This window comes from Stylophora pistillata, chromosome 10 (assembly GCF_964205215.1).
Source record: "Stylophora pistillata chromosome 10, jaStyPist1.2, whole genome shotgun sequence".
NCBI classification, from domain to species: Eukaryota; Metazoa; Cnidaria; class Anthozoa; order Scleractinia; family Pocilloporidae; genus Stylophora; species Stylophora pistillata.
In genome coordinates, this window is record NC_142528.1 from 21,922,769 (window position 1) to 21,947,146 (window position 24,378).

The window sequence follows — 24,378 nt, forward strand, 5'->3', positions numbered from 1 at the left end:
TGCGATTGCATCGTCTCTCCAGATGAAAATAACAGAAATGAGTTTCTTCGGGACAGGTCAAACTATTTCTTCAAACTGAATTACATGAATAACATAGTTTCCATTATTTTAATTAAAAAGTCCGAGAAAACTTTTTTCACCATTTAAAAGCGTACCTCAAGAAATTTCTGTTTCAGCTACATTTCAACTAAACGAGTTGCAAAGGGGTGAAATCGGCGAAAACAGGCGCGAGACGCTCGCGATGCGTGGAAGACTTAACTAAAATCGTCTGATCCTAACCCGTGCTATCAATAAATCAATAGAAGTTCAAAATGTTTCCAATCGTTTGTTCAATAAATACGAATTTATTTGAATTCGATTGTTTCCCAACTTTTCCGCTGATTAAAATCTCTCAGGGGAAGTCATTTTCAAGCAGTAAATTGCGAACAGATTCAGAAATAACTACTGTAATTGTGATGCATGTAATGAGTTGACTCCAAACATAACACAATTGGTAAATTAACCGCTGCTCTTCTGGTGAAACTTTTTTGATACCTACATCCAATTCTGCCACAGGCACACGATTATTTGAACTCAACCGGCCAGCTGATGCACTTAGGATTGGTTTCGAATAAAAGATTGAAGAAGGAATGTTGTACTCAGACATTGGTGAAAAGGAAAAAAAAGCGATGATTTCCCTTGAAAACAGCTTATTTTTTTTATCAAGTACTCCAATATTTCTCAGTTTACTTTTTTTAAGCTTCCTTTTTTGTTGATTCTTTTCCACGACAACAAACAGGAGAGAGAGGTTATGAATAACGCAGCAGAAATCCTTAAATCACTCCAGATAGGCCTAGATGTCGCCACATTTCTTCTCAAGACTGATCGTGGCCTACAAGCGACTGAGTTATGTAATGAATGTGTAATTCTACTTCAAAACCTTGACTCTGGTATTCAACTTAATATCTTCGATGTATTATTCAATGCGTACTACGCCATCTCTGGTTAAAGAAATGCAAAAAGATATGCCAACAAACTTTTTGAAACGCTCCACAACGCTGGAATACTAACAATGCAACTGGGAGACAAATATGAAGCACAAAGCCGGGTTGTAGAGGCTAAGCAGCTTTTTAAAAGTGCACTCGCCGTCATGAAAATGATTGGTCACAAAACAAGAGAAGCTGTGGCACATGGGAGACTTGGAACCATATATTACTTCCTAGGTAAATCACAGAAGTCAAAAGAACACTACCAGAAAGAACTTGCCATCGCGCTAGAAATTGGAGATAGAGAAAAAGAACGAACAATATATCAGAGCCTCGGAGTTGTGTTTTATTCACTTGGCGAATATCAGAAGGCTAAAGAATATCACGAGAAAGCACTTGCCATCGCGATAGAAATTGGCGACAGAGAAGGAGAAGGAGCGAGGAACGGGAGCCTCGGACTTGTGTTTCATTCCCTTGGCAAATTTCAGAAGGCTAAAGAATATCACGAGAAAGCACTTGCCATCGCGATAGAAATTGGCGACAGAATAGGAGAAGGTTCGAGTAACGGGAACCTCGGAGTTGTGTTTTGTTGCCTTGGCGAATATCAGAAGGCTAAAGAATATCACGAGAAAGCACTTGCCATCGCGATAGAAATTGGCGACAGAGAAGGAGAAGGAGCGAGGAACGGGAGCCTCGGACTTGTGTTTCATTCCCTTGGCAAATTTCAGAAAGCTAAAGAATATCACCAGAAAGCACTTGCCATCGCGATAGAAATTGGCTACAGAATAGGAGAAGGTTCGAGTAACGGGAACCTCGGAGTTTTGTTTCATTCCCTTGGCGAATATCAGAAGGCTAAAGAGTATCACGAGAAATCACTTGCCATTGCGATAGAAATTGGCGACAGAGAAGGAGAAGGAGCGAGTAACGGGAACCTCGGAGCTGTGTTTCATTCCCTTGGCAAATTTCAGAAGGCTAAAGAATATCACGAGAAAGCACTTGCCATCGCGACAGATATTGGCGACAGAAAAGGAGAAGTTGCGAGCAACGCGAACCTCGGAGCTGTATTTTATGCCCTTGGCGAATATCAGAAGGCTAAAGAATATCACGAGAAAGCACTTGCCATCGCGACAGATATTGGCGACAGAAAAGGAGAAGTTGCGAGCAACGCGAACCTCGGAGCTGTATTTTATGCCCTTGGCGAATATCAGAAGGCTAAAGAATATCACGAGAAAGCACTTGCCATCGCGATAGAAATTGGCGACAGACAAGGAGAAAGAAAAAGTAACGGGAACCTCGGACTTTTGTTTCGTTCCCTTGGCGAGTTTCTGAAGGCTAAAGAAAATTACGAGAAAGCACTTGCCATCTCGATAGAAATTGGTGAAAGAGAAGGAGAAGGAAAAAGTAACGCGAACCTCGGAGGTTTGTTTCACGACCTTGGCGAGTTTCAGAAGGCTAAAAAATATCTCGAGAAAGCACTTGCCATCATGATAGAAATTGGCAGCAGACCAGGACAAGGTCAACTACACGCGAATCTTGGAAGTGTTTATTATATCCTTAAAAAAAATCAGCAGGCGAAACAACATTTGGACAAAGCAATCAGTATCAGTTTAACCATTGGTGACAAAGACGTAGAAGCCACAGCTACCGCAATGTTGGCGGCTGTCTTTGCTTCTGTGAATGACCATCAGAAGGCAAAAGAACATTGTAAGGAGGCACTTGCCATCAGCAGAGAATGTGGCGATAGAGCGGCCAAAGCCAGAATTTACGCTGTCCTTGGAAATATATCACGATCGCTTGGTGAATTTGGCAAAGCAGAAGAGTACTTAAAGAGAGCTTGCTCCATGAGCAGCCAAATCGGAGATAAAATGACTGAGTTTGAAAGCCTTCTTATAATTACACTGCTAAAGGTATCGCAGTCAGAGGTTGTGAAGGCAAAGGAATATCTTCTTCTATGTGTTGAAAAATATGAACAAATCAGAACTTTTCTGAAAGGGGAAAGTGAATTTGAAATGTCTCTGTTGGAAGAACACGGTACTTTTCCCTACCAGTTGCTCACTGACATGCTTTGCAAAGCTGGAAAATTTCGAGATGCTCTCTATATTGAGGAACTGGGACGAGCAAGAGTCCTCGCAGAATTCATGGCAGACAAGTACTCCCTGGAAAGCCACATCTCAGCTGATCCACAATCATGGTTCGGGATTGAAAACATCGTGAGAAGAGAAAGTAACCGTGTTTGTTTGTACATTTCGTATAGAGAGCGGCAAGTTCTTCTCTGGGTATTGAAATCAAGTGGAGACATTTGCTTTCGAGTAACAGATGAAGTGAAAAACATCACCCTTATTGCTGAGCAAGTTTGTGAAGTGGAAGGAGTTTTCAAAAAGAGCGCCGCCGGATATGGCGTTTTACCTGCAGCGAACTGTGAGGATCGATCTTTGAATGGTAACGTAACGACAACTCTTCATGTAGAGGGCCGAGCAATTTTGCGAGGTGACGAAACCAACGATACCGAAAGAACTCATCAATTGTGCTACAAATGGATCGTCGCACCTGTGGTAGATCTACTAACGGAACCTGAAGTCATCATTGTGCCGGATCGATTCTTGTACCGTGTCCCATTTGCTGCCTTGCGTGATGAACCAACCGGAAAGTATTTGTCGGAGAAGTACAGAATACGCATCGTCCCCTCTCTGACTACTCTCCGTCTTATTCAAGAATGTCCAGCGAACTATCACAGTCTAACGGGTGCACTGGTTGTGGGTGATCCTAAGGTTGGCAAAGTGCATTACAATGGTCGTCTCGTTGATATTACACCATTGTTCTGTGCATCTGAGGAAACAAAGATGGTTGGTCGGCTGCTGGGCGTTCAGCCTTTGTCAGGAAGTCGTGCGACAAAGCAGGCAGTACTTCAAGCAATACCCTCAGTGAGTCTGATACATCTTGCTGCACATGGAAATACCGAAAGAGGAGAGATTTCTCTCTCTCCTCAATCTACCTCTAACAATACTCCACAAGAGGAAGAATACCTCCTAACAATGTCCGACATTGAAGGGATTCAAGTGCGAGCTAAACTGGTTGTACTCAGCTGTTGCCACAGTGGGCGTGGATTGGTTAAAAAGGAAGGAATTATTGGAATCGCTCGAGCATTCTTAGCATCCGGTGCACGTTCAGTGTTGGTAGCATCGTGGGCTATCGAAGATAAAGCAACGGCGCAGCTCATGAAACATTTCTATAAATACCTTGTTCGTGGAGAAAGTGCCAGTGAATCTCTTCACCAGGCCGTTCGATGGTTGAGAAGCAACGGCTTTCGCAAACCTTCCCAATGGGCTCCGTTTGTGCTTATGGGGGATAACGTGACATTTGATTTTATGAAAAAAGGGTAAGTCTGATTATGTTAAGCAGTTATCTTTACACAACAACAAGATTGGCACACTTAAGTAACTCAGTTGACCAACTGTTAGTCAGCTTTTGTCTGTTTGTTTGTTTTCGTCTTTGTGTCTCGTCGATTAAACGTCAAGAAAAAGAAGATTGTATTATCTAGTGTTTGGAGCCGGAAGATTTTGATGATTTGCTTCCTAAAATTGGCCTGGATTAGAGTTTCTTTTGTATGGAAGATATTCAGGAATAATAGCTCATGGTCGATACCGTGCTAAACGTTATGACGATGAAGGTAATCTGAGATACTTAAGATAGCTCTAAAACATTTAACATGATTTTGTAAAAAAGAAAAGAAAGAAACAAAATGATAATTTTAAAGAGGCTAGCATCAAGCATAGTATGGTCGAGAAACATTTGATAAATTTCAAAAATCATAGGAAGGAAGTAATTTTTAAAGGAAATCTGTTGAAATATGTATTGTATAATGCTTGTTTCAGCGGGAAAGAAGAACTCGAGGAGGACAACAATAAGACAGAGAAGGAACAACTCGAGGAGCACAACAATGGGACAGAGAAGCAACAGACTAACGACTGATCCTACAGAAAGATTCTTCTTCCTGCCATTAACACTAAACTAGGACACTGGTATATTTTGCGTAGATATATTTAGTCTTTTTTTTTTAAAAAAAATTAGTAGTAGGTTTTTGTATGCTTTATGTATGCTTTATGTATACATTACTGAATTGATAGCGCCGAGAGAAGATGAAACCTGAAGTTCATTAATATTAAGTATATCAATAGCGCACTAAAATATTTTGGATTGGGAAACTTGAACGCAAGAAATCAGCTGAAATTTTAAAAATATGAGAAGATAAGATCAAATTTAAACAACATTAAGGTGTGTATCACGCGGCAATCTGATTGGCGCGTGATACACACCCTAATGCAGCGATCTGAGTGGTGTGAGCAAAATACCACTCTTTACCTAAAAAATTAACCCAAAATGGAAACTCCGTGATGATTCAAACATCAATTCATATTTCGAATTCCAATGTTGCATAAACTGGGAATTTCAATAGCCTCCTTTGCAGACGTTCTTTGGGTGTCGAATTAAAAATTCTCCCCCGACGAACGGGGGAGAATTTTTAATTCGACACCCAAAGAACGTCTGCAAAGGAGGCTATAGAATTGGTCAAAAGGCATGGCTATATGCTTGGTTGGCTTGTGAAAAGTGTCTGAGTGTCCTTCTTATCACCAGGATCATGTGTGTCACAAGTTCTCTGTGTGTGGAAAAGAGCGAGAGAAAGGTTGAATTTCAAGCTTGAGCGTCCAATTGAGAAAGAGATGAAATATTTGTCTCGAGGCTCAAGACAAATCTTTCACCTCATTCTCAATTGGATGCTCAAGATTGAAATTTAACCTTTCTCTCCCTCTTGGATCAAATCAAATGTACTGTTGTTTTATAGAGTCGTTCTCTTTGCATGGGTGAGTTGGGACATATTTTGATAGAGAGGGTTGAAATTTTTTAGGTAGTGAACCCCTCATCAAAATTTGGAAAATCACTTCACAGTTCAATAAGTAAGGCAACCTTTGTTCTATGTCTGTATTTGTCCATTTTATAGAGGATTTTTATCAGGAGGTCTTCTTTGAAAAATATTTTAACTTAATAACATGATAATAATGAATAGTAAATTTGGAAGAAGAAAACTGATGAATTTTTGTGAATAGTTGTTAGCATAAACCAGATAGCAACCTGATTACCTTTGATCTGATTTGAGATCAAATATACTTAACAATTATTCCACGAGCGCGCGTTGGATATGAGGGATAGATAGCCAACGAGGCGCGTAGCGCCGAGTTGGCTATAATCATCTCATATCCAACAAGCGCGAGTGGAATAATTGTTTTATTAAAAACACCCCCAAGAAATCATTATTTTGTAAGAAAAAACCGGATTTTTTAGCTCCCTTTTTATTTTAAGCTGACGCGTACGCTTACCATATTTGTAGATTATGGTATATTGGCTCATATACCATAATGGCTTAGCCAATAAAAAGTCTTGAATTGCATTAATTCAAGCATTTATTCTCTGGCCCAGGATTTAGTGCCTATTACTCATGTCAGAGTGAGTCTGTATTAGGAAAAGATTAATTTAAACCTACTCAAGAGTAACCATTTGTTTCTCTTTTGTATAAGGCCAGTTCCAGACTACTTAAGTAAGGATATTGAACGCATTTAATAAACGTGCACTATCAATTATTTCGCCAGGCCTTTCTTACGATGACAGCCTGTCAATATACAACATGGCATCTTTAGAGGACAGACGCATACATCAATGCGAAAGTTTTTTGATTCTATTGTATCTAATCCAGGTCATAAGTTGTACCATTTTCTCCCTCCCAAGAACTATTTTCATTATAACTTGAGAAGACAACGCCAATTTGCCAATCCTGCCATGCATACCAAGCGTTTTTCTAGCACATTTCTGCCATCTACGTGCAGGCGTTAACAGTTTTCATAGTATGAATTTTTACGAATTTTTATAAATTAGTATTCTAAGCTTAATTTTGCAGGTTTTAGTACTTTTTTATATTATAAGCCTTGTATTAACGGAATTTGGAAATTCATTCAATTCAGCCTTAGATAGGCTGCCATATGGATTCAATTAAAGCTCTACTTACTTACTTACTTACTTACTTACTTACTAACCAACAAGGAATTCTCCTTACAACACTGTACATTTTCAAGCAGAAAGGTAAGGAGAAGAAGGAAAAAATCAACAAGAGGAAATTGCTTAATTTGACATCAAATTCTCAGAACTAGAATCATTATGGGAAACATGTGGGGGAAAGTACAAAGACTAAATATTTAGATCTTGAGAGTGAAAGGGTCAGCAGAAATTGTTGACATACCGGTAAACTAAGAATCATTACAAGATCTGATATGAAACTTTAAAAGTACTCAGGAAACTGTGTTTTGTCTTCACTTCCTAAATCATCATCATTACTTGACCGTTTTTTTGCTATAACAGGTTTCTGTTAGAGCATTTTATAACATAAATGAACTTAGTATGCCTTGTATGTTTGTTCAATTAAGTTTCCAAGCAGATGCTTCATTATGTTATAGAGCCCTCACGTAACTAGGTATGTCATAAAAGTAATAGAACCCATTTTTCCAGACTCAATAACATTATAAAGCCACTTGGGATGTCGGGAGAACCTGAGGAAAGATTAGAAATCACAAACCAAGGTGAATGTTCTCCCAAAATCCAGCATGGCTTTATCAAGTTATACAGCACAGAAAAATGTCTTCTATGGCCTGGATAAAGTTGAATTTTTCACCTCACACAGTTAAACCTCTCTAATACAGACACAAAAGGGAAAAAAGAGAGTTTTCATATAAGTGACATGTCCGTTCAAACCCCTTAAACTTAAAAGTGACTGGCATCTAATTTCTCCCTACGGTTATACGGCTATATAGTTCATTACAATCATGAAAATAAAGGATACGATTGCCAACCAAAGAAGCTTTGATCCTTCATAAATTCTCCTTGTCAGCACCAAAGGAAATGTATGGTAGGGGTGTAGGGAATATGGATACTAATGTTAAGGGTGTAAGGGGTTAGGCCGTGTGTCAGTCCGCTGACATAATTTTAAGACTCGACTGGTATCTAGTGGAGATAACGACAAAACAAAAAAAAATCTAAATCAATTACAATTTAGTATCAAGATATTGACTTTAAAAAAATTATTCTAACAGTTTAGACTCTCCACCTGGGGGAAGAGGGTAGGGGAAGGGAACATACATACATATATACATACATTCATACATAGGTTAGTTGATCACTCCTCATGGGGGCTTTTCAGGGCCAATTCCCACCCATCCCAGCCCAGGGGAGGACATCCACGACACAGTAATCTCGTGCGTGGGAAATTAACGTTTCCTACCCCTAACCCTGCAGGAGACGGGGCCTATGGTTTATTCGTCCTTATCCGAGAAGACTAGAATATCTATCCATTTCTCGATTATGGAAGGTAGCAATTTCTCCTCACTTATTTTAAGACCATGAGTATTGGTCCGGCTGGGGCTCGAACCCTCGACCTCCCGCATAACACAATGGTTTTGTAGACTTTCAAAGTGTTTCGAGAGAGTCACATGCTCACCTTCTCAAACACAAAAGGAGAGTCTTTTTTGGCTCCACAGTCTGGAACAATCTGACCACTGCCTCCAAACTTTGATGTATATCAGTCGGTGTTGTACCAGCCACAACACTTTACCTATAGAAACAACAAGGAAAAAAGAATTTAATACAAAATGCATACATTTGCTTTTGATCATTAGTATAATTCCAGGATAACATTGATTTTGTTTTACTCCAGGAGAACTCATATTATCATATCTACAACTGATATACAACACCAAATCCAGAGTGAACTAGTAACTCTTTTGTCCTGCACTTTGAATTTGAGTTGTTGTAACAAATAGGCCTCTTGTCAAATATATCCCACAGCTTCGTCTGATTGACTGTTGTGTAATTTCATCATAGTTTCAAAACCATCAGCTCAAAATGCATCTAATGTCAAAACAGCTTGTAAGCAAGTATAGACAATTGAAATGGCCTCAGAAAGCCTTATAACTAAGAGATCCTGTGAGATTCTTCTTATAATGTTTCCAGAGGAGGTGCTTCAGAATGTCAAAATGACATTCGCAATGCCCTCAGAGAGCCCTCTAAGAGATCTTGTTAAATTGTTCAAATAATTTATCCCAAAGATGTACCTAAGAAATGCCAAAATGCCCTCTTTCTGGTAGGTAGTAATTCAGCAGATGGCTCAGGACACAAACTCTTCCCCTCATTACAACAAATAGAGGTTGATACATGATTATCTTTTTAAGAATTATGATCTGGGTGAAGGAAAACACAAATAATCAAACTAAATGCAATTTGAAATCATTCAGACCCAAATTCCTTTTACCACCAGGCAGAACAGCACTATCAAATTCCCAAGAATAACTAGCCTTTCTCTGCAGTTTATCAATTCCTTTGGTGGTGCCTTCACTTCCTAACTCAGCTAGAAAATCTTTGTCCAGAGTTTTCTCAGCCTAGGAAAAACAGTTTTTTAACAGAAATAAAAGGAAAACAAAGCTGATTTGCTGCATGCGTACAAAATGGGCCATTTCTTTACAAAAGGTCTGGCCTAAACCATGGTTTTACGCAATCAGTGGACTTAGGCTGAAAATTGATTTAATTAAATAAATGTCCTTCTTGTTTCCTGAGTAAAACAAACCTTGTCATGATACTTATGTTCCAATTCTCCAAAAGCACACCACAAGCACAAGATCACCATAGCGCAAATATAGAACTGCAAGGGGACAAAAGTTATAATATTTTTCTTTCTGATGAATAAGATTTTATTTTCATTGCCATCATTGTTGCCATCATTGCCATTATTATTGCCATCATTGGATCATCATCAGCCCCTTCACCACTTTCATGATCATCACAACCATGCCCACCAATATCAATCAAAACAAACATTGCCAAGTCCAAATATCTCAGTCCTCAACACAATCCCGCCAACCAGCTCTGTCAGCCGCTGCGATTTGTACCTCACTCCAGTTCTTCCATCCAGCTTTTTCCCCTTCTCTCTCTGCTGTCTTCCTCCATGTTGTCTTTGGGGTCCAGGTTAATGCAGTTCTGCAGTCATTATTTGGTTCTTTCCTCATGATGTGGCCGATAAATTTCCATCGTCTCCTTCGCACATCCTCACTGAGGTTCTCCATCTCAGCCATCTTCAGGACTTCTTTGTTTGTAATTCTTTCCTGCCAGCGTATCTTAAATATCCGTCTGAGACATCCGCTTTAGAAGACGTCGATTTTGCTCTCATCACTTTTGTTCATCTTCCACGTCTCGCAGCCATACATTAGGACTGGCTTTACTAGTGTCTTGTACAGCCTGATTTTGGTTCGTCGACTAATGCTGTTACTACTCCATATCTTTGCCAATCTTACGAATACCTCTCTCACTTTGATTACTCTGTTCTGGATTTCTTCAGTGCCTCCACCCTCTTTGGAACTGTAGCTCCCAAGTACACAAATCTATCAGTATCTTCTATTCCTCGTCTATACACCTCCACCACATCGTTGCTCCTTGAATTTAATCGCAGTAGTTTACATTTGTCTACATTGACTTTCAGTCCCACCCTTTCTGCTTCATGTGCCAACTTATCGGTCTTAGTCTGAATGTGCTGCCCGGTCGATGACAAAAGGGCTATATCATCCGCAAAGTCGAGATCCTCGAGCTTTGTGGTGAACTTCAATCTTATTCCGGTGTTCCCCTCTTTCGATGCATTTCTCATCACCCAGTCCACGACTACTGTGAATAGTAAACCTGACATGTTACAGCCCTGTTTCACTCCAGTTTTTATCTTAAACCACTCCGTTGTGTCCTGGCCATCCACTACTGCGCATTCAAAGTCAGCATATAGAGCTTTCACCATGTTGCTTATCTTGGATGGTATACCGTAGCTATCCAAGGAATGCCACAGCTGTCATGAGTACACCTGCAGCGGTCGAAACCTTTGTTGCGGTTGCATAAGGCACTAAACTAGACAGTGTCACATAGTCGCCAAAGTCTACCAGAGTCGATGCTCCAACCCCAATTAGCACACAGCCAAAAATCTGTGAGGGAATAAAGGAAACATTTTTATACATTATTTTACAGCTCTACAGGATTGGTCAAATGCTTTACATTACAAAAGACATCAAGGGTCTTATTTAATCTTTTAAGTCCCTCAAGTGATTAGCATGGAGCCTCTCCCTATCACAACCATTCATCGTCCACCAAACAGGTTAAAGAGTTTGCATAGTCTTGCAGTGGTTGGCGTGGTTTCATTCCTTGGTTTGATGGGGAAAGGCTTTCTGGAATTTGCCTTCTACACTCTTCTGCCAGATTTATGTTTAGTTTGTGAGACATGACTTTTGAAGTCGTGTAAGGGTAAACACACATATTTCTTTTCTACCCTCGAAATGTATTGTAATCAAAATCAGTTCAGATTTCTCAAGGGTGAGAAAGATAAGTTTTCCAAGTAAGGTTTATCTTGTGATGAGCGAGATATTCTGGCCGTTTGGTAATAGTGGACAGTGGTTCCCATTTTTGGCTGTTGGTAACCAGTCGGTCAACTGTCGGCTGACAATATCCTTTGGGAACTCTTCTTCCCTTTTACCCTGTCATATATTGAGCTTAAAAGGTTAGAGCCACGATATGTTTGAAGGAATAAAGGTTTGGATTTCAGAAAGGAGGAGAAGTCACGTAGATATTTATGAAAACGCGGGACAAGAGTGTTCAACAAATTCAGGAAAGTGTCTGTTTGTGAAGGCTAACTACTTCAAACCAAAACCATGGACTTTCCTGCTATGATCCAGTCTCCGAGGAAATTAAAACAATATCGTTTCAATTCGTTTCTCGATCTAATTGATTTCTCTCAACATTGTACTCATGTTTACTTAACAATTTCAAACTGAACAAGGAGTTTCACTGAGCACCCTCCATGGCCTCCATCAAGCTAAAGTAGTTGTGAAAACCATCGCCACTGATATTCACTAACACCATGTGATGGGTAGATTGAGCGTGCAGTGCGGAGAAGTGTTTGATCCGACAATGCGAAGCTTACATGAGACAACCTGAAGATTTTCATGTACCCAGTAATGTTTATCTAGCGAAATAAGTAGTATTCAAGCCTTTTCAAGTATATTTACTGACATGTGGGAGTTGGTTGATTTACTAGTCAGTACAAAATGCAGACTGCAGACTGGGTACAAAATGCAGTCTGAGAATCGAGATTGCTTTTTTCGTCTGAAACATGAAAACATGTCATCTTACATCTTACTGAGTATCATGCAATCGCTTTACGACACTCATCTTTTACGATTCTTCGCTCTGCTGTGGAAAATTCCTTGCCCATCTCTCGATATATTTTGTTTTTAACAAAGCGGCAATTGTATTCGGTTTTTAACAAAGCGGCCACTATCATTCTTAAATACAATTTGAAGCCTTCCTGTAAACTTCACGCACAAGAGGTCAATATTGAAACGAGACAGTTTTTGCACCCAGCCTGCACTCTTCACCTTTTAACAGGTATGTGTATGTGTTTATTTTGCTGAGAAAAATGTGGAACGAGACCAAAACTGTTCCTTCAAATTTATATATTTTCGAAGGGTCATCAAACAGATGAGAGATAAATCCACCAGAAAAGTAAACAAAATTGGCCTGCCTTCGCTTTTCGCCGCTTCCTCATTTCAGCGCACAAAACTATAATGCTTACATCTTGCAATTAGAAGGCTATGAAGGCTTGAAATTGTTTACTAGAGCGATTTTGGCCCCAGCAGCTTTTTTAATACAAAATATACCTGAGAACGGGTAAGGAATATTCCACAATGGTGCAAATAATCGATTATGAAAGATGATAGCAGTAAAACAATTGCGCAACACTCGGTAAGTTGCAAGATGACATGTTCTCATGTATCAGACGAAAAAACAGTTTAAATTCTCCCTCTGCATTTTGTAGTCACTCTGCAGTCTGCATTTTGTACCTTGTCTGCATTTTTTACCCCGTTTACAGTCTGTAGTCTGCAGTCTGCATTTTGTACTGACCGGTTCATTTATGTGTGAAACTTGGCATGTGCAAGTTGGTCAGTGGGCGAGTTAACCAGCTACCATGAAATATTGATTACAAACCAAATTCTGAAAACTAGTTCACAACAAAATGTGTAGAAGCTAGAGGGAAGAATTAACAATCAGATCAGTCTTGTGAACTGAAGGGTTTGTTAATTTTCTGAAATGGCTGTAGGCCCTTAAGCTAAAGGATCTAAACCTGTGTGGATGTTTGTTTTCCCCGATATAGTAGTCTTACAAATTGCATATTTAAAATTTAAAATTTGTATCCAGGTTTTGGCGATTTTCATAATCAAGTCCCATTACAGTGCTCGCCACAAGCATCAAATCAAACACTGTTTAGATAAAGGCTGATAGTTTCTAAAGAAACTGTTTGGGGCTGCGTCGGTGGGAGTAACGAAATAATTTAGATATATCAACAAAGTTGAAATGGTAAATTGGCCACCGTTACGATTATAAAAGCTGACGTTTCGAGCGTTAGCCCTTCGTCGGAGCGAATAGGGGAATTATGGGTTGTGTGTGCTTTTAAAGGCAGAAAAAGGAGCTACGTGATTGGTGGGAAATAGATAAAACAACTGTTACAGTAACTACCATTTATGAGCCGTTATACTTACCACAAAAATGAAGTTGTAAACAATAAACAAACATTTAAAAATTTCATGTAAAGGTCCTGCATCACATATGTTCATGTTTATTTCTGAAATAAAGAAAATATGTGAGAACTTTTGGCACAATTCACTTTTATTACTATTTCAGTCTATAGAGATAAATATTTGACTGCTTGTGGCCAATGAAAAACCAATATTGTTCATACCCTGACTAGAAAACTCCAAATAAGTAACCACTTAACCACCTAAGTAACCACTAACCACTAACCGCCGCCTGGTTAGCTCAATTGGGAGAGCGCCGGACTGCTATGCGGGAGGTCGAGAGTTCAATACCGGCCGGACCAACACTCAGGGTCTTAAAATTAATTGAGAAGAAAATGCTTCCTTTCTTTAACATCAAGAAAAGGTTAGATATTCTAGTCTTCTCGGATAGGGACGAATAAATGGAGGTCCCGTCTTCTACAGGGTTGGGGTAGGAGACGTTAATTTCCCACGCACGAGATTACCGTGTGATGGATGCCCTCCCTGGGTTGGGTTGGGTGGGTAGGTGAAATCGCTATGGACTAAACACGGCTGCCAGAGGCGCCTGTCTGATTTCAACCTTAAAATTGTAACTAAACACGTACGTTGTTTAGAGAAAGAGAGACCTTTACCTTTACCTTTATCCTTTACTTTATAAAGTGCGAGAGAACCTAAACTGGGCAATGTTGTCTGTTCATGTTGTTGGTAGAAAACAACTCCAGGAACAACTGTTACCCGCAAAAAATATTTAGTTAATTCCTTTAAACTATTTTCTCAGCCCCTCAATTACAGGATTCATCAAAAAACAATTATTCTTGAGAAAATTCATACACTAACAAGCTTTAAATTTGTAAGAATACAGCTGTGTTAGTTTTGATTTAAAACCAATATTCTCAGGAAAAAAATGCAACTATTACCAATGTTTAGTGGTCAGCGAAGAGCATCTCACAGTTAGATTTTTAGTGAGAGAGTGAAAAATATATACACAGCTTTTTCCGTTTTGTCTTTCAGTAGGAACGCAAACTGTTTCATTTAGAAAGTGGCATTTAATCGAGAAACAAAACTTCAAAGGATCGTTTTGAAAAAAATATGGTCTACATCTTCACTGTCCGTTGTGAATGGCCAATAGAGCGTGAAATCTCACTTAGCAACAAAACAACTCTAAGCCAATCAGACCTCATTCAAATGTTCTTCATTAGTTACGACACGTGCGAGCGCTGCTTTTTCTTTTTGAAACTGAAACAAAGTCGCCTTTACGTCACTTTTCAACGCTGGCTACGGATCTTGATCATGACTAGTTAATATACATTGGCACCAGAGAAAAAGTCTGGATAATCAAGAAATCTGGTTAATCGAGGTCCTGATAATGAAGGTGCGATCGTTTATCAATGCCACACATTGACGACCAGCATTTGGCCCAAATATTGCAGTTATAACTTGAAAATATAGTCCAGGAATTATTTCGTTGGAAACAATTACTGTGTAAAGGCCAGGATTATCTTCTACATCTCTGCTTAAGATAAACTTAAAGTGAATGATTGTGTGATTGAAAGTCTTGAAAGCATGGGATAAGCTGCATCAGCATTCTTTTGTGAACTTGGATTTGTCAACAATGGAGGATGATAAATAAGCTTGGCATTCTTCGCCCTTTTATGAAAGTTAAAAAGTGAATGTCAAGACCATAGTTTCCTCCGTCTAGGCTTTCATAAACTTTCGATGACAACTTTTGGGATACTTCATTTCTTTCTGATCAAAATTCGGTCAGTGCAAAATGCAGACTACAGACTGCAGACCGGGTACAAAATTCAGGCTAGGTACAAAATGCAGACTGAGAATTTAAACAGTTGTCTCGTCTGACCTTGATAAACGCCAACTTACAACTTAACGAGTGTTACGCAATTGCTTTCCCGCAATCATCTTTCACGATCATTCCCACTATTGTGGAATATTCCTTGCCCGTTTCTTGATATATTTTATTTTTAACAAATTAAAGCGGCCATTGTATTCTTTTTTTAAGAATGTGGCCACAATTGTTCGTAATTTAATTTCAAGCCTTCATATAGTCTTCTTACGTATACTTTGCGCGCGAGATATTTCAATAAAACCACTAGAAAAGTAAACAAATGGCCAGTCACGAAAATGATGCTTCGCTTTTCTCTATAAAATTTGCCGGTTCCTCATGTAAGCTTAAAGCAATTTAAGGCACATCACTCATGTAGGAAAGTGTAACATTCTTTAATTTGGTCAGAAATCTTACCCAAAGGTATTTCTCGCTTAGCACATGAAATCTCAAAATTAAAATGCAATATTGCTGCTCTTTTGTGACATTTATTCGTATCGCCCCGCCACGTCTGCTTTAAATATCCTGACTGTAATATTCCCCAGTACAAGTGCCGTGTAAGCATTCAAAGCGGACTCGCTGTATCAAACGTCATGTAGTCAGATATATAATACCAACTGTAACAACGACATTTTTTGCATTTTTGCTGGCAACAACCACAATAATTAACCGACCGCATCAGAACTACCTGTGTTTCAATGACCTTAAGTGTCTGTTATGCCACAGGCCTCCCAAGCTCACGTCTCGAGGAAAAGCCGGATTATTTCGTGAAAGCGTAACGCGTTGTGTGACGCGTTGTTAAGTCACGCGAGCAACCGTTGAGGATTTGGATGCGTTTATAAGGAATAGTATGGGGAACGAAATATGGTCTATTTTAAACACTAAATATTCTGAAATATGGACATTTTACATGTAAGATCGATAAAACTTACTCCCTCTTTGTGTATCCGTTGCGGTCTTTCGCGATTTCTGCTGTTTTGGGCTTGCTTTACCATCACTGTTTTTCTTGTTATCAGAGTTCGTCAATGAAGTGCCTTCTCATTAAACAGTTGATATTTCTTCGTTTGTTCTAGCGTGCTTGAGTACTTTTGAGTTAATTTGTATCTTGACCCTGGTATTGTTTTTGATATTGTTTTTGACATTGCTTTGAGATTGTTTAGCATTGTTTAGCGTCATTTTGGCATTTTTATGGCATTTCTTAGCTTCGCGGAACGACGAGTCATGCTTGTCGTAGGTAGGTCATGTACGGGGAATCATTACGTCCCAATACATATTATGTGCTAGACTATACGTACGTATAATGTCCTAACATTGCATACGATATTCTCCATGCTTGTAGAGGGATACCGCAGGCCTTCAAGCAACACAGGCTTGCACACTTTCGTCATTGTCGAATTTAAATACTCACATCGCTCTCCAAATCAAGCGAACAAGTATTCGTGCACTTCCTTGTCTATTGTTGACTGTGTCTATTGTTGACATTGTGCCCAGTTGGAGTGATCCAAGATTTCACACCTGCGAACGTCCGCTACCGCATAGTATTTTTCATGTCTTGCTTTAGGGCTCAGAACTGCATTTTACCTTTTAGAAACCACGTTACGAACTTAAAAAACAACAACAACTATACTTGTTAAAGCTGTAAAGCTTGTGGGGTCCTTTATCTAAGAAAGTAATGTGCTGACGAGCTTATACATGTAAAAGTTTACAATTTTTCTAAAACCTAAGACATACAGTCATCTAGAGAAAGGTAAATTAACTGAACTTCGCGCAAATTACAGGGTTTAATTTTATAAGTGTTATGTGTAAATAAAATCTTCTGATCTAAAAGTGAAGGTAGATGCAGATGTCACTTTGAAAGTAGGCTAGGAATTTTACTTTCAAAGTGACATTTGCATCTACATGCACTTTCAGATCGGAAATTTTTATTTTCACAAACAAGTAAATATCAAAGACCTAACTCTCTCTAATGACAGACCACAAAGCAAAGTCCGCGCTAGTAAGTGAGATGGAAAGAATGACAACAAAAATTACAGATCGCCCGCGGATGTTGTTTGAGAAGTTAGGAACGACGTTTCTCGTTGGTCTCTGCAAATCCGATGACCAGGATATTGAAATGTAAGGATGTGACAGGGGAGGGGATTAGAGAGAGGGGAGGGACAGGAAAATGTTTGTTTATTGCACGAAGACCTTCACGAGTCAAACCTAAATGGATGCTGAGAATCAGGAGTCCCATAACATCATTTGTTTGAAGGAGTGGAATCCTATACAAAGTTCCAGAGGCTGTGATGATCTTGAAAGCAATTCGTAACTAGTAAACCATAATCACCTGGGCCCCAGCTTTCTCTGTTTTGGGCTCATGCCACCCCCCCCCCTCCCGTCATAATGACTCATCAACATCGACGACGTTCATTAAGAAACACTTCAGACTTCAGTCTGTATAATGAGAAGTGTAACCCTGCCCAGTCAAGGGCGAGCGTGGGCAAAGTCACGAAACGAACAATATATATGCGTTATTGACCAAGCGTGAGGTCAAGATGGCTGGATATTGGCCGAGTTCTTTTTTTGCGTTCTTATGGACCGAGACGAAGTCGATGTCCATAGAAACGCAAAATCAACGAAGCTAATATCCAGCCATCTTGACGGAACAAGCTTGGTCAATAAAGATTTCGACTTAGTTAAAATCAAGAATGACTTGTTACTTGGGCTTTCCAAGAGAAAAGTCCGAGTTGAAATCCCGGTTTTTGTATCAACGGACTTCTGTGAAGTCGTAGATACTTTGCTATCCAGAGGGTAAGTCCGCCAGTCCGTCCGTTACAATAGAAACCTTCGGATAATGCTCTTTGGACAGCCCTTGAAAGACGTAGATAAATTTAAAGATCTCGGTGTTATAATAACTAAGGACCTCTCATGGAGTAACCACATTGGTATAACTGTGAACAAAGCGAATAAAGTCCTAGGTTCTATTAAACGCTCGATAGGCACCGCTAATGCAAATATTTTTTCTATGCTCTACAAATCTCTTGTACGGCCAATTTTGGAATATGTGGTACCTGTCTGGTGTCCTTACCTCGTCAAGGACATCCATGCTCTTGAGAATGTACAGCGAAGAGCTTCAAGACTTGCTTTAAATCAACGCAAAGGAGACATGTCCTACGAAGACCGATGCAAATTGCTAAAATGGCCTACTCTTTCCGACCGTAGAACTTATCTATCTTTAATTGAGTGTTATAAAATTGTTTTTGGTTTTTACCATTTAGATTTTGGAACCTTTTTTGATTTTGCCACAACTAGATGTACGAGAGCAAATCATCAGTACAAACTTTACGTCAAACCAGCAAGACTTAATTGTTATAAACATTCGTTCTTCATTAGGATTGTTAAATTATGGAATGAATTACCAAGAAACATAGTGGAAGCTGATAATCTTCAGCATTTTAAATCTCAGCTTAAATTGTATTTAAATATTTAATTATAACTAAGTATTTTATTTTCATTTAGACTTATTTTTTAGGGAGTTTTCACATAGGGATAACCTCTTAACTTCCTTTTCTGGAAGCATATTTTCCATTTCCTCTTAGTGTATACATAGTCTGCTTCTGGAATAAATAAAGTATGTATGTATGTATGTATGCTCGGAATTCAGTTCGGTCTTCTCCGATATCATCGAATTTTCGTATCTCGCGTCGGCGATCGTGCTCGCAGTTTTTGTCTCCTGCAAGTTTTGTGTTGCATTGTAGCGATTATTTGCTCCGCAAAGGAAATAGTTTGCCCTCCAAAGGAGTTTTTCTGTCGCATTGCTGCGATTATTTATTCCCCGATTGACTTTTTACTCAAAAATCAGATGAAAGATGAAAAATCGCGAAATATTTTCGCATGTGTGCAAATGAGCATGCGAATTAAATTTCAACGCGAATATGCAAATTTGTCCGTCTGTGAAGAGATCCTTAGTCTCATCGTATTTATGAATAGGAAGCAAGACGAAAATGACCATGAAATATTTCTTGATTTGCTGTTATAAGCGAAAAACGTACGAATTTCTTACGCGCACAAAGCCCACGCGGTAAAATTCAACACGCTTAGATCGTTGTTTACTTGACTTCACGGCAAGAAATTGCGTAGCTTTCTGTTGATAATTCTGGAAGTAATACGATTTGACACAAAATCTTCCATTAGACGATACTTTTGGAACACGTTGTTACTGAAAGGTAACATTTAAATTTTAAACTACAAATTGAGCAGAGAAATAGAAAAAAATCCTGGTCACCAATATATGTTGACCCTTAAAAAAAAAATTGCAGCACCATATCGTCAAGAACTGAAACGAGTTAGTTTTTGGACAGTATGACTGAGGACAACAAAATGTTCCAATTAGTTTGTGCTCTTTTATTTATATTAACACACAGCTGTGCACATGATCTTATTATTCAAGTTTGTCATAATTAGCCAGACAGGCATTTTTAATGCAGTCAGAATTACCAACAGCTTTGAATGTGTTGATTCTGACTATCAACTAAATACAGTGAAAGCTACTTCTGTGCTTTTCACCAAGAAAGCGCGATAAAGGGATATCAGTACTGTACCTCTTTACAAAGAGCCTTTGAGTTGCTCATTTCTGAAAACTACACCAATTTCATATTATCAGTAAGATGTATTGCTATTGCAATCTATTGTAATAGTAATATGTGGTTCAAAATATTTGATTCTCACGCTAGAGATTTGTAGAGGGCAGCCCCAAGGTACATGTGTTTTTATGGAAGTACCTTCCCTTGTTAGTTTATTGCATTATTTTTATACAAGCCCTGTAACTCCAAATGGAAACAAGCAAATTGGAGGGTAATAGTACAAAATATGCATAACTATATTTCACAGGTTCATGAGAACCGCGCTAACAACCCCATAAAATTAATAGTTCATCTGCTTTTAAGCCTTAGTAGTGACTTATTGTCGTCTTGTAGTGACATAAAAATGAACAATTGGTTTTCTTGGGCAGGTTATTAGTGTCATCACCCTGGCACTAGGGGCTGTTTATAATTAAAATCTATCTCAGCCTGGAATTTTTTATCAACCAAGAAAAAGAAAACTTAAGAAGACAGCCTATTTGGCCAATGACTCACCCCGCTACAACCCCTTAACCTGCAAAACAAAATTTAATCAAGTCAAATTTTAAAAAAATGAAAATGATGTCTATTTAACAATTATTCCACTCGCGTTTGTTGGATATGAGATGATAGATAGCCAACGAGGCGCGTAGCGCCGAGTTGGCTATAATCATCTCATATCCAACAAACGCGAGTGGAATAATTGTTTTATTAAAAACGCTACATTAAATTATTAAATTTTATTAAATTTTTAGCTCCCTTTCAATTTTAAGCTTATGCATACGCTTACCATATCGTAGTTTATGGTATATTGGCTCATATACCATAATGGCTAAGCCAATGAAAAGTCTTGAATTGCATTATCCAATGATCCAGTTTTTAATAATAATAAATATTGAATTAATAGCCAATAATATATGGCACTACCAGTAAGGATCTTGAAAGCTCAGGATTGAACAAGATTGAATATAACGATCTTTAATGTCAGCCAACGTGTAGAACGTACAAACTACGTATTCCGAGCCTGCCGACTTGTCAGCGGTTGCCAATAATACCATACATTGTTACACTACCTCCCCCCCTCCCCACCCCAGAAAACGGTCGTCACACTAAATAACAACTATTCTTTTCAGCTATTTGTATGCAGTATATATGTATGTGAGCACTTTGACATACCAAGACAGTTACAGGATAAACCAATAAAATGCTTAAAAAAACACTTAGGCAGATGCAGGCACACAAAAACAAAGCTTCTTTATAACAGAAAAATATGCGTCCAGTTAATAAAGTAGTATTGTTTGTGCCACGATGTGGTCACCTATGTTGAGAATCGTGACGTTTCAACGGCATAATCTTCAACGGGTTTTGGGTCTCCTTAAAAAGCAGGATTCTTCGCTGTGATTGGTTGGTATTCTACAGCTGTGATTGGCGCGTTTTGATCCTCGATGTTATTGAGTTGTTCCCACAGAAGTCCGCTGTCGTACGGCTCTCATGTTCTCAGTGTTTTTTGATCGTGGGCATCCAGGGCTTCAGGAATTTCTATTTCACTGTCCTTGTTGATGTTGTTAGGGTGAAGTGTTATGTGAATAGCCTCTTTGACACTGCGAGTGTACAAGTGAGGATCACGATCAATAAACTTAACCTCATTCTAAAGCGGTTGGTGTCCGGTGTTTTGGGTGTGCTCTGAAACGGCGGAGGTCTGGGTACGGGGTAGAGGGATGTCTCGGCCGTGCTCCTTTATTCTGTCTTTCATTGAAGTTAGTGTAGTTTCCGACTTAAAGACAGCGCCTACGCCTTGTTGTTGTTGTTGGCAGCTGCATAACTGTTCGGACAGACCTTTAACATAAGGCAATACTGCATTGGATTTGAACTCGACAGCGGGATCAGCAGCAGTACTTTACGAAATTAACCACAAGGTTGTTTCGTCGACATGAGCGTAGCTCGAGCAAGCTCGCACGCTTTTCAAACCATCTCATCTTTCTAACTTGATGTATCAAGAACGCCGGTGTTCCTAAGACCTACAAGTTCGACCGCCAGTTCCCACCAAAGGTGCACGCAGAGTCACTGAACTTGCATCCATGAGATTCCATAGGGAATGGATCAGACTAACGTAGAGAGCTAGAGCAAATGCTAAGGAGGCAGTATTCACAGCGCAGAGAGTAACATCCACCCTCGCGACAGACGACGCGAACAGGATACTAGAACAAGTTAAGACCAATACCCAACGAATCTTAAACACCACCAAAGACAGACAAAAGCAGAAGTTTGAAAAACTTTTCCGCGAGAAACAGCCGGCTGTCTCAAAAAAGATACGCCGTTTGTTGACAAAAACTAACTGGGTCATTAATTTATCTTCTAGGTCCCTCAGTGACGCCGACATAGCCCCTGCTCCAGAAAGAACTGAGTTTCCCCTTAACTCCTCATAGCATCCCTGCTTTGGAGATTATCGCCGAACAAGCAGACGCTGTAAGAAGAGCCTTCACCAACGTCCTTCAACAGGCTAAGTTACAAGAGTAATTTGGTAATATCAACAAAGTTGAAATTGTAAATTTGCCGCCGTAAAGAGTTAAAAAGCTGGCGTTTCGAGCGTTAGCCCTTCGTCAGAGCGAAGGGCTAACGAAGGGCTAACGCTCGAAACGTCAGCTCTTTTAACTCTTTTCGGTGGCCAATTTACATTTTCAACTTAAGTGATATTACCAAATTACCTTGTTACCCCCAACGACGCAGCACCACAGTTTCTTTAGAAACTTACCCCCTTTATAAGTTACCAGAGCTCAACATCTCAAAGGAATTGCGAGACGTCCTCAAAGACTTAAAAGAGGACGATTCCATCATGGGTCTTCAAGCGGACGAAGGGTGCGCAGGCGTAGTCATGGATACCAACACCTACCACGCTAAGATACCCAACCTCATCGAGAACGAACTGTAACAGTTCCTAAACAAAGACCCGACAGACCACCTGAATAGGAAGTTGTCAGAGAAGCTACTAGCCCTGAAACGAAGTGGACATCTATCAGAGGCCCTTTACAACAATATCAGACCTCGACACAAAGAGCCGCCTAGAATCTACGGTTTAACGAAAATCCACAAGGCCGACGTCCCGTTAAGACCTATTGTGTCATGCGTTAACATCTTTGCACCTGTCCGCTTACCCAGCTACCATCTTGTCTCCTTAAAAAGGTAACCGTCAGCTCATTTCGCGTCAACCATCAGCAGCGAGACTATCCTAGACGACGACTCCTTGTGTCTTTCGACGTAGAGTCCTCGTTCACCAACCTCCTTATCGACGCCGCTGTCCAAGCCACACTACAGAAATTGGCCCGGAACGACCTCACGATCAGCCGCCCAGGTGCTCAAATCGCCGACCTTCTGAATGTCGTTCTAAGATCCACATACCTCCAGCATAGTGGATCGATTTACAAACCTCCATCCGTTTCACCCTAGAGACAGATAATGACACTAAACTAGCCTTCTTCGACACCGCAGTTTCAAGAGAGCCTGACGGCCGCCTCACCACCATCGTTTTCAGGAAGCCCACACACGCTGATCAATACTTGGCGTATGATTGACACCACCCACAATCAGTAAAACGCGGTTTTGTTAAGTGTCTCCACGAGCGCACCAAACGCTTTATAACAAAACCCTCTGTCAGGTCCAAGGAGAAAAAACATTTGTCATCCGTTCTCGTTTCTAAGGGGTGTCCTTTTTCTTTCCTAAAGAAAGTCACCGAGACTTCCATTACCAAATTGGCAATGACAACAGAAACGGGCGAACCCAGTAGCTGTACCAGTAAATTGCGTGGTTTTGCCGAGGCAAAAATACAACAAATGAATTATATCCTCCACAGGCCGGTAAAGAATTTCTTTTCTCGAAGGGAAGTGTCTCCTCTGAGTCTCTCCTCCGCAACTTTAACAGCAAGATCAACTGGGATTTTAGTGAAGAGCGAAACAACGTCGAAAGATACCAACTCATCACCCGCGTTGAGAGCTACCATATTGCCAGTGTAAGATCAAGCTTTTGTGATCGAAATCGTTTTTCAAGATTGCTGTGACAATTCAACTGATTTGCATCAGAGTTATTTGTTCCTGAAAGATGAAGGATTAGTCAAATTTCAAAAATGAAATTAAGAGCGCGCACAGTTGTATCTTCCAGATACAAGAATAAACTGAACAGATTAACATCTTAGTTTCTACAGGCGTCGAATGGAAATGGCGTTACTTTCAAAACTCATATTGTCACACCTAATTCAAGGATCAGTTTGTTATCTAATAAGTAGAAAAATTCCATAAAATGGATTTTGA

At 39.6% G+C, this 24,378-nt stretch overlaps 1 protein-coding gene and 2 pseudogenes across 1 annotated transcript; all 3 read left to right on the forward strand.

Annotated features, from left to right (window-relative positions):
• The first annotated feature begins 793 nt into the window (after positions 1-793).
• LOC111329929 (uncharacterized) lies at positions 794-6,595 on the forward strand. The gene is made up of 2 exons (XM_022934696.2): positions 794-4,341; positions 4,838-6,595. The coding sequence occupies exons 1-2, from the start codon at positions 1,052-1,054 to the stop codon at positions 4,932-4,934; spliced, it is 3,387 nt and encodes a 1,128-aa protein (XP_022790431.2). The 5' UTR covers positions 794-1,051; the 3' UTR covers positions 4,935-6,595.
• Positions 6,596-12,791: 6,196 nt separating this feature from the next.
• Positions 12,792-22,619, forward strand: LOC148722245 (uncharacterized; annotated as a pseudogene).
• A 144-nt stretch (positions 22,620-22,763) lies between these two features.
• On the forward strand, positions 22,764-23,878 carry LOC148722246 (uncharacterized; annotated as a pseudogene).
• The last annotated feature ends 500 nt before the right edge of the window (positions 23,879-24,378 follow it).